Source organism: Xenopus laevis, chromosome 6L (genome assembly GCF_017654675.1).
Source record: "Xenopus laevis strain J_2021 chromosome 6L, Xenopus_laevis_v10.1, whole genome shotgun sequence".
NCBI lineage: Eukaryota > Metazoa > Chordata > Amphibia > Anura > Pipidae > Xenopus > Xenopus laevis.
This window is the reverse complement of record NC_054381.1, coordinates 132,297,662-132,312,036: the sequence shown is the minus strand read 5'-3', so window position 1 is coordinate 132,312,036 and position 14,375 is coordinate 132,297,662. Positions and strand designations below refer to the sequence as shown.

General features: G+C 36.2%; 1 protein-coding gene across 4 annotated transcripts in view; it reads right to left on the bottom strand.

Annotated features, from left to right (window-relative positions):
* LOC108719304 (polyamine-modulated factor 1-binding protein 1) overlaps positions 1–14,375 on the bottom strand; it is a 322,584-nt gene that overhangs the window by 154,654 nt on the left and 153,555 nt on the right. For all 4 annotated transcript variants that reach the window (XM_018268087.2, XM_018268088.2, XM_018268086.2 and 1 more), the window contains 3 exons: positions 13,505–13,672; positions 8,884–9,126; positions 6,364–6,594 (listed from right to left, as the gene is read on the bottom strand). In XM_018268087.2, the coding sequence (XP_018123576.1) occupies positions 6,364–6,594; positions 8,884–9,126; positions 13,505–13,672 (642 nt within the window). The remainder of the gene's footprint in view (positions 1–6,363; positions 6,595–8,883; positions 9,127–13,504; positions 13,673–14,375) is intronic.

The following is a 14,375-nucleotide window of genomic DNA, read 5'->3' as shown; positions in this document are numbered from 1 at the left end:
TAATGACAATCTTAACCACTAATATTTCACGGAACACAGCCAGGGATGAAGCTTGAGAAGTAACAGAGGTTTTTTAGGTTATCAGGAAGAGTGAGGCAGCAGAGGTACTTAAGTACAGAAGGAGGGAGGCACACTTACATGTAAAAGGTCAAGTCTATTTGCAAAGTCTTTTAGATTATCAGAAAGCCTTTTTGTGCCTGGAAAAACTGCAGGTAACCTAAACTTCTAAAAGATCACCAGGCAGAAGGAAGCTTAGAGCTACTTGAACGTAATCTAAGCCAAGATCAGTTGGGACTGGGAAATCAGCTCTGCTGGTAGTAGTAGTAGAAAAGGACAAGAAGAGAGCACTTAAATGGCTGTGTCTTCTTGCAGAGTGGAACACTAAACTGGCCGTTACTGGAGTATGCATAAGAAGAAGGCCAAACCAACACTGTTTTACTATAAGGATTTCTGAAGGAATTGGAGTGAGTCCTGCAGGTGAGGAGCTGCTATTGTGCTCACAGACAAAAAGGGATGATGCAAGAACAAGTTCAAGAACAGGGTGACGTGGGCGAAGAATCCAGATTAGGCAGGAAAGGGACGGAGCAGGTGATGAACAGGACTGGAACAGAGTGAAGCAGGATGGAGAGGGCGTAGAGACAGGACAGGAGTAGGACTGGATCTGGGCTGGATCAGGACACAGGAAACAAGACTGGAGCTGGAGAGAACAAGGGTAAAACTAGGAACAGGGATAGCAGCAGGAACAGAACAAGAACAGGTAGGGTACATGAGCAAGAGCAGGTGAGATAACAGCAGGAAAAAGAGCAAGGGCAGTACAAAGCAGAAGAGCTAGAGTCAAGCCACTGTTCTCAGAACAAGGTCAATGCTCAGACACCGACTATGAAGAGGGCTGGGCTTTTATAGAGCAGAGTCAGTCCTGATTGGCTGACCCCACCCAACAAATAAGGCTGCTGGTATGATGCAACAGACCCAGGCGACAGGTGAAATGGAATGAGTACACATGGGCTGCTCTCCTGGCCCTGCCAGACCTGGGTTTTACAGCAACTGTGCCTGTGGCCTTCCATTTCCTGATTACTTTCCTCACAGTTGAAACTGACAGTTTAAGTTTAAGCCTCTGAGATAGCTTTTTGTAACCTTCCCCTAAACCATGATACTGAACAATCTTTGTTTTCAGATCTTTTGAGAATTGCTTTGAGGATCCGGTGCTGTCACTTTTCAGAGGAGAGTCAAACAGAAGCACAACTTGCAAATGGCCACCTTAAATACCTTTTCTAATGATTGGACACACCTGCATATGAAGTTGAAGGCTTAACGAGCTAATCCGACCAATTTGGTGTTGCCAGCAATCAGCATTGAGTGGTTGAATGCATTCAAATTAGCAAAATTACAAAAGAACCAACATTTTTGCACAGCCAGTTTTTCACATTTCGTACAACTGAATACTGCGTCAAAAAAATCTAAAAATCTTTGTTCAGAAAACACCCCAGTACCCCCCATCCCAGATGTTCCTGGGAAATGAAAGACATACCACTGTTATCTTTTTTGTTGAAAGTGGAGTAAATTATTATGCAGGCTGAGAAGGGTTCACAAACTTTTTCATATGACTGTAAGAGCCTTACTTGTACCAAACTGGCAATCAAAGGTAGAATCTGGAAGGTTAAGCTTGGAGAAAAGTAATTTAAGAATAAAACCAACACTAGTACATATGGGCTGTCACAATCATTGAGTAAGGGGTTGTCAGATTTCTTGGGAAAATACATTCTGATACTCATGAAAACTCTTGACTAGATTGTTGAGTAAGAAGGTAATTGCTACAAAAATGTTTTTTGACAATTTATATGTTTTAATGAATGTTTTTACGAGAAATATATTTCACTGCAGTTCAAAGGAAATTAAAAGACTGCTAAAAAAAAACAAGTTACTAAAAATTCAGTAACATTAAAAATTAACAAATTTGGTTTTGGAAATTTGACTAACAATTTTCAAGTATCTGAATATCAGGAACAAAATAAATAGTTGCAATAAACTGGCTGAGTTCCCTTTTACGTGAACAAAGTAAGTCAATCATCTTTTATGTTCCCAACATTCTAGCGTTGCCAAGCTGGATTTGGCATGTGTTCTGAGTCCCTCGAGTGTTTTAATTAGCTAAGATCTACTCAGTTGTTTAAGTAATAATTAGAAATCATATAAAAGTAATGACGTATTGCACAATGGAGGTGAACGGTAATTACCATTTCTGTTCCCATTGATGTTCTAAGCATTGCGGTCCCACAACACACTTCCTCAGGCATAAATGCTTAATTCGGTGCTCGTTACACAGAAGGCACACTATAAATTGGCACATATCCATGCTCTAAATTCCTTTTGAGAAATGAACGATTGGCAGTCAGCCAGCATTATTTAAATGCAACAAACAAAAAAATAAATAAAAAAATGAAAAAGCTGCTGAAGGATCTCGTTCTCCCTTGTCACTTGCAATAGCCCGATCTAGATTCCATAGAAACATTTCACAAATATAGTAAACAAAAAGTTCTAACTATGCCATCCTATAATGAATAAATTAATTTTTACCGAAATGTCCTGCTTTTTAAATTCATTTCTAGAGTTACCATGATCATCTCCGTACTGTCCGTCTATCTGTCTCTTTGAAATACATAGATAATACTGTTGATAAATATTTAATAAACAATATAAAGTATAAATTAGAATAAAAGTGAGCAGAGTGGCTTTTCATAAAAAAATCTAGTAGCATTAAGTGAAAAAAGTGAATCTAGTCAACTTGACTACATTCCTTCTCATCTGCTGTTATGTCTCTCCATCAGTGTTACTCCAACCTTAAAGGGATACTGTCATGGGAAAAAAATTTTTCAAAATGAATCAGTTAATAGTGCTGCTCCAGCAGAATTCTGCACTGAAATCCATTTCTCAAAAGAGCAAACAGATTTTTTTATATTCAATTTTGAAATCTGACATGGGGCTAGACATTTTGTCAATTTCCCAGCTGCCCCAAGTCATGTGACTTGTGCTCTGATTAACTTCAATCACTCTTTACTGCAAGTTGGAGTGATATCACCCCCTCCCTCTCCCCCCACCAGCAGCCAAACAAAAGAACAATGGGAAGGTAACCAGATAGCAGCTCCCTAACACAAGATAACTGCCTGGTAAATCTATGAACAACACTCAATAGTAAAAACCCATTTCCCACCTAGACTCCTTCAGTTACATTGAGAAGGAAAAACAGCAGCCTGCCAGAAAGCATTTCTCTCCTAAAGTGCAGGCACAAGTCACATGACCAGGGGCAACTGGGAAATTGACAAAATGTCTAGCCCCATGTCAGATTTCAAAACTGAATATAAAAAAAAAATCTGTTTGCTCTTTTAAGAAATGGATTTCAGTGCAGAATTCTGCTGGAGTAGCACTATTAACTATTTGTTTTGAAAAAAACATGTTTTCCGATGACAGGATCCCTTTAAAGCATACCAGTTTGTAAAATTATCTTGATGTAGCTAAATCTTTTAAGTCTTTTTGGTTTTTCCTCTGTTATATTTTTATATTTTAATATTGTACATTCCATATGCTGCCTACTTGGCATCTGTTATAATACCCCTTTAATATCCATCTCTGTGCTCTGTCACTATCTGTCTCTACAGTAGCTCCACTACTATGCATGTAGACCTATCTGGTGATGTACCACAATACTTCTACTTTCCTCACTCTATGATCTACATTCTTATACAGATAATGTCTGTTTTTTTTTTTTTTTTTTAAAGTAACAACTGTGAAGTTGTGGAACTCTCACCCCAAAGCTGTTGTATTGACAGATAGATGAGACAGTTTCAAAAAGGGTTTGATCACATTTTAGAGAGCAAGAAAATAACTCCAGTTACTATGTTGATTCAGGAACAGGACCCATCCATGACATGAAGGAGGCCATTTATGCCAAATGGGAACAACTATCCCTAAACAGAGGGGGGGGGTGGGCTGCAACATTCACAGCGGATCACACCCGAGTGTCCGTTAACAACTACCTAAATAAATTCAGTCAGGCCATTGTGATTGAATATTGGTGGCTGTATCACCATTATGGGTTCCCTACCACTCAGTTAAACTTAAGATGCCTCCTGGTTTACTGGTGAAACATTTTCAAGATTGCTCAGAAAGTGCATTTGCTTTTGACTTAGTACAAGATACTGTATATCATGACCTGGATAAATGAAAACTTTTATAACCATTACTTTTTAAAATTTTTGTAAACCTGTGCATTTTTCAAATCATATTCCACAGTCTTAACAAAATTCTCAGAGTGTTCTGTGCCCTCTGAACTGCCCTAGAGTGAAAAAAAAAATAAACGGAGCCAACTAAGCATAAGTATGCGTAAAACAAGATTCAATTCAATGAGAAACTTATCCATAAATGCAATTTCAGATTTCCCTATGGGATGCACTTTAAGGTTTCCCATGAAACCAAATCTGGAACATTACTATCTAATACATATTAAGGACCCTATATATAAAGTTCAACGCAGTCCTTTTTGCTAGCTCTGCAGGTTGGAAATGCAAGTGTATAATTCAAAAGTTTACCTCAAAGTTGGGGGGATGTTGAGGTATTTGTCAGTTGTCATAGTACAGGTATGGGACCTGTTATCCAGAATGCTCAGGACATGGGGTTTTCCGGATAATGGATCTTTCCGTTATTTGGGTCTTCATGCCTTTAGTTTACTAGGAATTTATTTAAACTTTAAATAAACCCAATAGGCTGGTTTTGCTTCCGATAAGGATTAATTGTATCTTAGTTGGGATCAAGTACAAGCTACTGTTTTATTATTCCAGAGAAAAAGGAAATCATTTTTAAAAATTTGGATTATTTGGATAAAATGGAGTCTATGGGAGACAGCCATTCCGTAATTCTGAGCTTTCTGGATATCGGGTTTCCGGATAAGGGATCCTATACCTGTACTTTATTAGAAGCATCAAAATGTTAATAAAATCCAATTATTTCAATAGATCTCACCAGTCTAAACAGATAAAATAATTTTAGAAACATTGTGGTCAAAGACAAAGTTCCTAAAGTCAGTCCGACATCAATTGCTTTAAAGTAAGGAAGGCTCATTAGCTTAAATAGATGGTTGCTGAACATTAACCATACCACTAATGTTTGAATAAATTAGGAAACTGAGGGATAAATTGGACTATGTGTTGACATTCCATTAAAGGGTACCCCTTAACCCAAAAAAATAATACCAAATCCTATTTTATCACTTTAGTCAAGCAAACATAACTTTAATTACACTGTATAAAGTTTGTGAATCTTGTTTCTTTCGGTCTGGGAATTCATAATTATAGCAAGCAGGCAGGAGCCATTTTATGTACACTATTATTAAGGCAAGCTTTGCATCTTCTCAGAATCTTGTTTGTGTAACCAGAATAAGGGACCTGATGTCCATCTCCATGCCCTGGCTACACAATTAAACCGTGCAGAAAACAGAGGGAATGTGGGGAGAGCAGTGACATCTAGTAATTGCTGAATGGAAAGTAAAGTAACTGCCTGCCCCGCCTCTATGCCTAAGGCAGCTAAGGCAACAGCTATGAATGCTTTAATAAAAAAAAGAATTTGGATTTCATGTTTAATTTGAAAAGGACTTTTATTATACAACTTTTTATGTCTAGGTGACAGGTCCACTTTAAAATTAAATAATAATAAAAAAGTGAATGTGGCTTTTAATTCCATGTTTAGTTTGAGAAATACTGTATAGAGAACCATAAATATTTATTGATTAAATGTATACTCAGCACAAACTCTAGTCAATCTATTTGACAGAATTTTCAGAAACATGTTTCAGGAAATTAAGCTTTACATTCACATTTATTTCACTTTTTGTGTTTGATACCATTTAAAATATTTGAGTTTGAAATATACACATGCACATGCCTTTAAGGTAATTAAGTTAGAATGGCCAATACTAAGCACATTTTTCTTTATTATTTATTTTTTATATGTTTTTATAAATTATTTGCCTTCTTCTCACTCATTCCTGCTTTCAAATGGGGGTCACTGACAACATCTAAAAAACAAATGCTCTGTAAGGCTACAAATATATAGCTATTACTACTTTTTTTTATTATTATAAATCATCTTTCTATTTAAGCCATTCAAAGGAGGAAAAAGCTCAGGTTACACCGCAGCTAGCAGATAAGTTCTGTAGAAATGAGACCTGAGAAAATTGTACACTTTTTTGCTATACCCTATTTGACAAAATAAAATATAACAAAAATATTTTACATTTATGAGAGAATACTGGGGCAACAAAGATAAAGCATTGATTTCAACACCGCACAAACACATAATACTTTACAACAATTATACCTCAGTGGCTGATTCTGTTACTTGTTCTTGTAGGGTTTCCACTTCTCTTTCCATAGCCTTTATATTGTCGTAGTATAACTGACATTTATTCTTGTGAAGTTCTACAGCAGATTCATTAGCCTTGGCCTGGTTGCACATTTCTTTTAACTTCCGCTGCAAATCTTTTACTTGCAGTTGTAAGTGTTGGATCTCCTCATTTTTCTTTTCAATACTTTCTTCTCCAGTTTCAATCTAAAACAAAATATTCTCTGGGTTTTTTTCACTACTTTTGCAGCACTTTATTTGAAGAAGTTTTATTAAAGAAGAGGAGTAAAATTTACATTTCAGGTAACCACACTTCACACACAGATAATAAGGAAACCAGGAATCATAATTTCACATGTATCTCTTAAAGCATTCTGTCTAATCCACAAAACTAAAAAAATGTTTTACTTTTTAAAATAAATACCAAATGCAAGTGCTTTTTGCAAGATTTAGGGGCAGATTTACTAAGCCCAAGTGGATAATTTGAATGAAGTATTTTTTTGGGTACTTCAACCATCGAATTGGTCAAATTCGATTGATTCGAACAATTCGAAGTAAAAATCGTTCGAGTATTCGATAATCAAAGTACTGTCTCCTTAAAAAATACTTCGACTTCATACTTTTCCACTTTAAAACTACCGAGGGGAAGGTAGCCTATGGGGACCTTCCCCAGCACTTTTCTAAGATTTTTTTTGGTTGAATAAAAATCTTTCGATCAATCGCTTAAGATCGTTCGAATGGTACGATTTTAATTTGATCGTTCAATCAAAGCTTTCAAATTCAATATTCAAATTAGAAGGATCTTTCGGGCACATGCGCAGCAAAACGCTCACTTCATGAAGATTACAGAGAAGAAGAAGATGGCGCCCGTAAGCTCTGCTACGCTCACTCTGCATGAGTGGTCATTATTTCAAGAGGGGACAGAATTCTGGGGTAAGACTGTGCTGGGGGGGAGGCAGAGGGGGCAATGGATGAGGGGGGCAAGGGGGTTTAGTTCTCCTTTCAGCTTCCGTCACAGGTGGTTGGCTCTGTTCTCTCAAACTGCACAAGCTTATCTTACTTCCAATTCCACAGATGATAACTCATAATTCCAAACACCTATACTGACTTTTCAATCCTCGGTGAACACAGCCTCAGCAAACACATTCTGTCTCAAAGAGTATTCTGGGATGTCTGTACCTTCATTCCAGAGTCTTCCCAGCTTAAAGGGATACTGTCATGGGAAAAAAATTTTTATTCAAAATGAATCAGTTAATAGTGCTGCTCCAGCAGAATTCTGCACTGAAATTCATTTCTCAAAAGAGCAAACAGATTTTTTTATATTCAGTTTTGAAATCTGACATGGGGCTAGACATTCTGTCAATTTCCCAGCTGCCCCTGGTCATGTGACTTGTGCCTGCACTTTAGGAGAGAAATGCTTTCTGGCAGGCTGCTGTTTTTCCTTCTCAATGTAACTGAATGTGTCTCCGTAGGACATGGGTTTTTACTATTGAGTGTTGTTCTTAGATCTACCAGTCAGCTGTTATCTTGTATTAGGGAGCTGCTATCTGGTTACCTTCCCATTGTTCTTTTGATTGGCTGCTGGGGGGGGGGGGAAGGGAGGGGGTGATGTCACTCCAACTTGCAGTACAGCAGTAAAGAGTGATTGAAGTTTATCAGAGCACAAGTCACATGACTTGGGGCAGCTGGGAAATTGACTATATGTCTAGCCCCATGTCAGATTTCAAAATTGAATTTAAAAAAAATCTGTTTGCTCTTTTGAGAAATGGATTTCAGTGCAGAAATTTTTTTTTTTCCCATGACAGTATCCCTTTAATATGAATCCTTAATCAAACATTACATAACAAGGAGGGAGGGGATCAAAAAAGTGCTACTGAAGAAGGCAAATGTATAAACTAAAATGATAAAATATAACAAATAAAAAACAAATTTGTTTGTTTTTTTGCTACTGGCTAACATGGTACCACATTTTTTGTTTTGTGCTTTACAGATAAATATGTAACCATGGAATTCCTCTATAGTAACCGACATTCTTCAGGATAATATGAGAACATAGCAATCTTTTAACTTGCTGGAAATTTACAAATCTTAGCCCCCCCCACTCCACTTCACCATAACAAACAAAATAACCCCACTGTCTTTGAGAAAACAGAAATGTCCAATCTGCTATTCGATTGCAGGCCAAAGTTAGCATTATAATGTAATGCCATAAAGAACGTGACATTGAATTGATTTTGGTTCATTTAATGCTCAGTTCTCAAGGGAATTAACCCATTTGTAAAGGCAGTGTTATAAAGCTGGACAGTAAAAATATACCTTTTTAGATTACTAATGTAGCCTCATAGGCCAATTTATAAAAATGCAATCTATTTTTGGATTTATTTACTGCTTTAAGCAGTTAAACACATTCATTTCTTATGGGGTATAAGCTCAGTTCAGCACAAGCAATGAACACTAATACCCATTCAAATCCTTACTCCATATTGCTATTATTACCTTCTTGTTTGCTTCTTTATGCAGGAGGTCAGCATTTTCTAAGTTTACTTGCAGACTTGATATCTTGTCTTTGCACTCTTGTATCTTCTGCAGATCCTCATGATGTGCTTGATTACCAGAGGTCAATTCCTTTTGTAGTAGAGATGTTTGTAATGTCCAGCGTTCCAAGTCAGTAGTGTGCAAATGTTTGGCAAGATCCAAATCTTTCTGGAGTTTCTCAATAACGGTCATGTTGTTGTGAAGCTATTTTGATTATAAAATAGATTTTAACAAAACCTTATGGATAGGCCATGCAAATAGTCATCCTACAACAAAAAAGTCAGAAGCAAAGCTACAATATTCAAACATGCCTCCTTGAAATAAAATATTTAACATTCAAAAGATACTTCAATATGCAAACTAACCCTTTAAAATGGTAAATTACATTAAAGGGGACCTGTCACCCTAAGAAATAATTTCAAATTCTTTTCTATCATGTTAGTTGAGCAAAATAAACTTTACTTACACTGTACTTATTATTTAAATTTTGTTTCCTTCTGTTTTGGAATTATACAATCACAGCAAGCAGGCAGCTGCCATTTTGTGGACACGGTTATTAAGGGAAATTGTGTATCACCCCAAAATCTTGTGTATGCACCAGAATGAGGGACCTAATGTCCATGTGCAGTGCCATAAACAATTATAGAGCCTGAGAAAGGAAAGGGGAATGTGAGGAGAGCTGTGACATCTAGGAAGTGCTGAATGGAAAGTGAAAGTAATTGACTGGGGCCACGGGCATAGAGGCGGGGCAGGTAATATTTGATTGACAGTTTAGATATTTAAACACCTTTATAACAGGTATGGATGTGTTAATGAAAAAAAATTTTGGGGTTCCATATTTAATTTGGAAAGGACTTTCATTATTTGTGTAGGTGACAGGTCCACTTTAAAGCAGAAAAAGAAATGGCAATAAGGGAAATGTTTAGAGTTATCTGGTCTTCGATCACAACACAATTTTGCCTATAAATGATATCAGTATTTTTGATCTTTAATTGAATTTAATATTTAGTAAATGTCAGTGCCTTAATATTAAAATATCATGCAGAATTTCAGTGTAAAGAAAATTTCAGAGAGAACTAAAGGGAGAAAAATTCTAAAGTTAAACAAAGAAAACATTTTTTACAGAAAGTGGGATAAACACATTGAATAAGCTTCATAAGGAAGTGGCAGAGACTGACTAAAGGAATACATGTATGGGATCTCTTATCTGGAAATTTATTTACAGAAAGCTCCAAATTACGGTAAAAGTCCATGTCCCATACAGTCCATTTTTAGCAAGTAAACATTTTAAACATTATTTCCTTTTTCTCCATAACAATAAAACAGTAGCGTGTATTTGATCCCAATATTGGTGACATTACAAACCAATTAATTTAATGTCAAAATGATTATCTTATCCGGAAAACCTCAGGTCCCAAGCATTCCAGATAATAGGTCATTTACCTGTACAAACATCCACGGGATACATACAAAGCAGATTTTAATTTCTCCTCTGGATGATTGATTTCTTGCTCAATAAAAATATTTTAATTAAGAATTAATTTCCGGCACCAGCACTATGGTCTTTCTATGTGGGTGCCATAGGTTCCAAATCCGTCAAAGTGTGCGTGTCTCTGTGTATTAAGTTAGAATTAAGTGCAATAGAGCTCTGATTCCTTTTTCCGAGGATAAAACGTAAAAAGAAAGAAGAAAATAATATTGGCCACATCAGAGGAAGATTAAAGAAAACCTTAAAAAGAGATTTACTTTAAGTTAGGAAGGATGGGTATAAAAGGCCATAAGTGTAATTTGCATAAATCATGTGTGAAGACCAACACATAAAAGCAAACTAGGAAAGGAAACACAGAAGGACAACACAAGGCTTTTTGTGCATCACATGTACACATAGAAGGTTATTGTTTAACAACTAATTTTTATTCACATAAAATAAATGCATGCACACCACATCCTGCTTATTTAAACTAGTATACTGGAATCAGTCCATACATTTCTTTTTGAAAAGCCTTCCAAAACGGTTAAGCAGGACAGTTTTAAAGCTTTCTTTGTTCTCTGGTAAGATTCTAAAGAATTCAGTTTAATGAATCGGCATAAATACTTCAGGAAAACTGCTAAGTGATTGATTAAATATATTTATTAGAAATAACTGATATTATTAAGATATTCTTAACTCCTGGCATTCCCAGTTTTTCAATTAGACAACAAATTCTTGGGAGAAATGCTTTACTGTGTCTCTTTAGAAATTTGTTCTGGGTAGCATAATAGAAATACACACATAAAAAACATGGTACATGGAATATTATGAGCACACATATTTGTGATTTAAAATGTCCGTTTGTGATTCAACAGGGCAAAACAAATGGACCCTCCAAATCAAAGAAGCACTATAACCTCTGAAAGAGCATCCAATTGTGTATCCCATCCAAAGCTGGCCATAGACGTGCAGATATATCCTTATGTGGGATGCATGATCATTTGTTGCAATCTCCCGAACTACCACTAACCATTCAGATTAAAAGGAGTACAAAGAAAATTGTTCTTTACAAAAAAGGGGGGGGGGGTTAATGGATCCTGCTGTGTCTTTTGGAACACTGGCTCTGACCCTTAGGGGCACATTTATCAAGGGTCAAATTTCAAAGTAGAAAAAACTTCGAAATTCGACCATCGAATAGAATCCTCCGACATTCAAATTCAAAGTCGGAGGATTTTACGATCGTATTCCAAACGTACTTCGAATCAAGCGATTTTATTGTACAATTTTCCCATAAAATCCTTCGACTTAAAAAAAACTTAGCAAAACACACAGGAGGTCCCCCATAGGCTAAACAGCAATTCGGCAGGTTTAAGTTGGTGAAGTATTAAAGTCGAAGTTTTTTTTTAAAGAGACAGTACTTAGATTATCGAATGGTTGAATAGTCGAGCGATTTTTACTTCGAATTGAAGTCAAAGTAAATTCGAAGTTGTAGTATCCTATTCGAAGTATCCAAAAAATTACTTTGAATTTACTTCAAAAATTCCCTCGAATTCACTTCGACCCTTGATAAATCTGCCCCTTAGTGTATATCCAGAAACCTTGCCATAGGGCAAGACAGAGCTAGAGATGTTTGCCAGAAAGGAAAATTCCTCCTTCCAACACTACAGTGCTTTTCATAATATTAAACATTGTGTTTAATAAAAAGAAAACTGTATTTTCTGCAATTCCTGTTAGCTACATTATTATTGTTTTTTTAGTATTATTGATCATATACATGGAGCTAACATGCCTAATGTTAGTCACTTTTTACTATAATGTTCCCTCTAGGGGGGGTAGTGTAGGCTTGGACTACGAAAATGAGGGGCCTAATTTGGACCATTTTTGTGGGGCCATGTAGCACTTGATACTGTACCACACAGAAGGTTAATGGTTAATTAAGGAATATTGGCCTGGAACATAATATTTGTACTGAGATACAGAAATGGTGGAAGGATGCATTACAATGAGTGGTGGTAAATGGAACATTTTCTAATAGGACCGGTGTTATTCGTGGAGTACAGCAAGGGTCTGTCCTGGTTCCTTTTATTTTTAACTTGTTTATTAATGAGCTGGAGGTGGGCATTGAAAGTACTGTTTCTATTTTTGCTGATGATACTAAATTGTGCATTACATCTATGCAGGATACTGCCATTATGCAGAGTAATTTGACTAAATTGTAAAACTGAGCAGCAAACTGGAAAATGAGGTTCAATGTTGACAAATGAAAGGTTATGCACCTTGCATGAAATAATCTAGATGTGAGTTATACACTAAATGGCAGTGTCTTGGGGGTTTCCTTAATTGAGAAGTATCTTGGGATTTTTGTACGCAAGTTGTTGAATTCCAGGCAGTGTCATTCTGTGGCTACTAAAGCAAATAAAGTTCTGTCTTGCATAAAAAAGGGCATTGACACGAAAACATAAATTTATGTCTTTATCTTATCTCTCTTTTAGCAACATAGGGGGTTCTTCACAGTGAGGACAGTGAGGATGTGGAATGCACTGCCTGATGATGTTGTGATGGCTGATTCTGTCAATGCCAATAAGAGTGACTTGGATGATTTTGTGGACAAGCAAAACATCCACAGCTACTGCGATATTAAAATCAACAATAAGTATAGATTTTGGTATATATAGTTTATTAGTTATTTTACTTTTTACATGTTATTGTAGGTTTATGTTTAACTTTCCACACAGCCACCCTCTTCTATAGAGCAATCCTTATTTATGAGAACTGGCAACTGTAATATAAGCCCCCTCTAGCACAGTCCGACTGGCCTTGAGTGAAGGATTTTTTTTTAAAAAACAGTTACTGCACAAATCCATGTGGTTTTTGAATGACCCACTGTACTAATGAAATAAAAAAAAAAAAAACTTTTGTAGTCCAAACAACTATAAAAACCAAAACGGCAAAGCAATGGTCATAAAGTTTGTAATGACATTTGTCTCCCATAAATAAATATTCATTCTTATTAGTTCATTTATATATTTTTGTATTTTCTTTTTTAGATAAACTCTGTTGTATGAAAGTGAAGCAGTGACAGCAGACAGAAGATGATTGCAGCTTTCATACCTTGCCCAGAAGTATCTCCTGCTCATGTGACATGTGTTGCTTGGCTTTTTCTACTTGATTGAGTTGATCTTCTTGCTCATTGCATTTCTCCCACAGCTCGCAAGCCTCAGTTTGCAGACACTTCATTTTCTGTTGAAGTCTGGACACTTCTTCCTCTTGAAGACGCAGCTGTTAAATAAACATTGATTTTAGAAATAAATGAAATTCTTAAAGGTAGCCACAAAAAGCAGAAAACATTGCGATGGATAAGTATAAACTTACAGACTTCAATTCCGAGAAAATTAGCATCTGCCACTGTATGAAAAAATAGTTTAAGACTTTCAATTTTATCAACTCGAATTACAAAAAAAAATTTCCCCCTAAACCTAACACTATGCAAAATGTTTAAAAAATATTACATATGCAAAAATAAACTAAATTTTCTCTCCTGGGGGTAACCAATATACTATCAATTAGGGTTGGTTCTGAGGGCATTTATTAATCAGGTTTTTAAAGTTAATTTACTACTTTGTGGGGTAATGGCTCCTTTAACTGATAAAACAACTATCTTATATGTTTTGTTGAATTACATAGTTAGATAGTAAAATCAGGTTGGAACCTCACTGTCCTCACAGTAAAGAAACACCTATGTTGCTTCAAATGTTCTTTTCTTCTAGTCTGAAGGGGTGGCCTCTGGTGTGGTGATCCTCTTTATGGGTAAAAAGGTCCCCTGCTATTTGTCTATAATGTCCTCTAATGTACTTGTAAAGTGTAATCATGTCCCCTCGCAAGCACCTTTTTTTCAGAGAAAACAACTTCAACCCCCCTATAATCAGTTTAGTTGCAGGTCTCTGCACTCTCTCCAGCTCATTTATATCCCTCTTAAGGACTG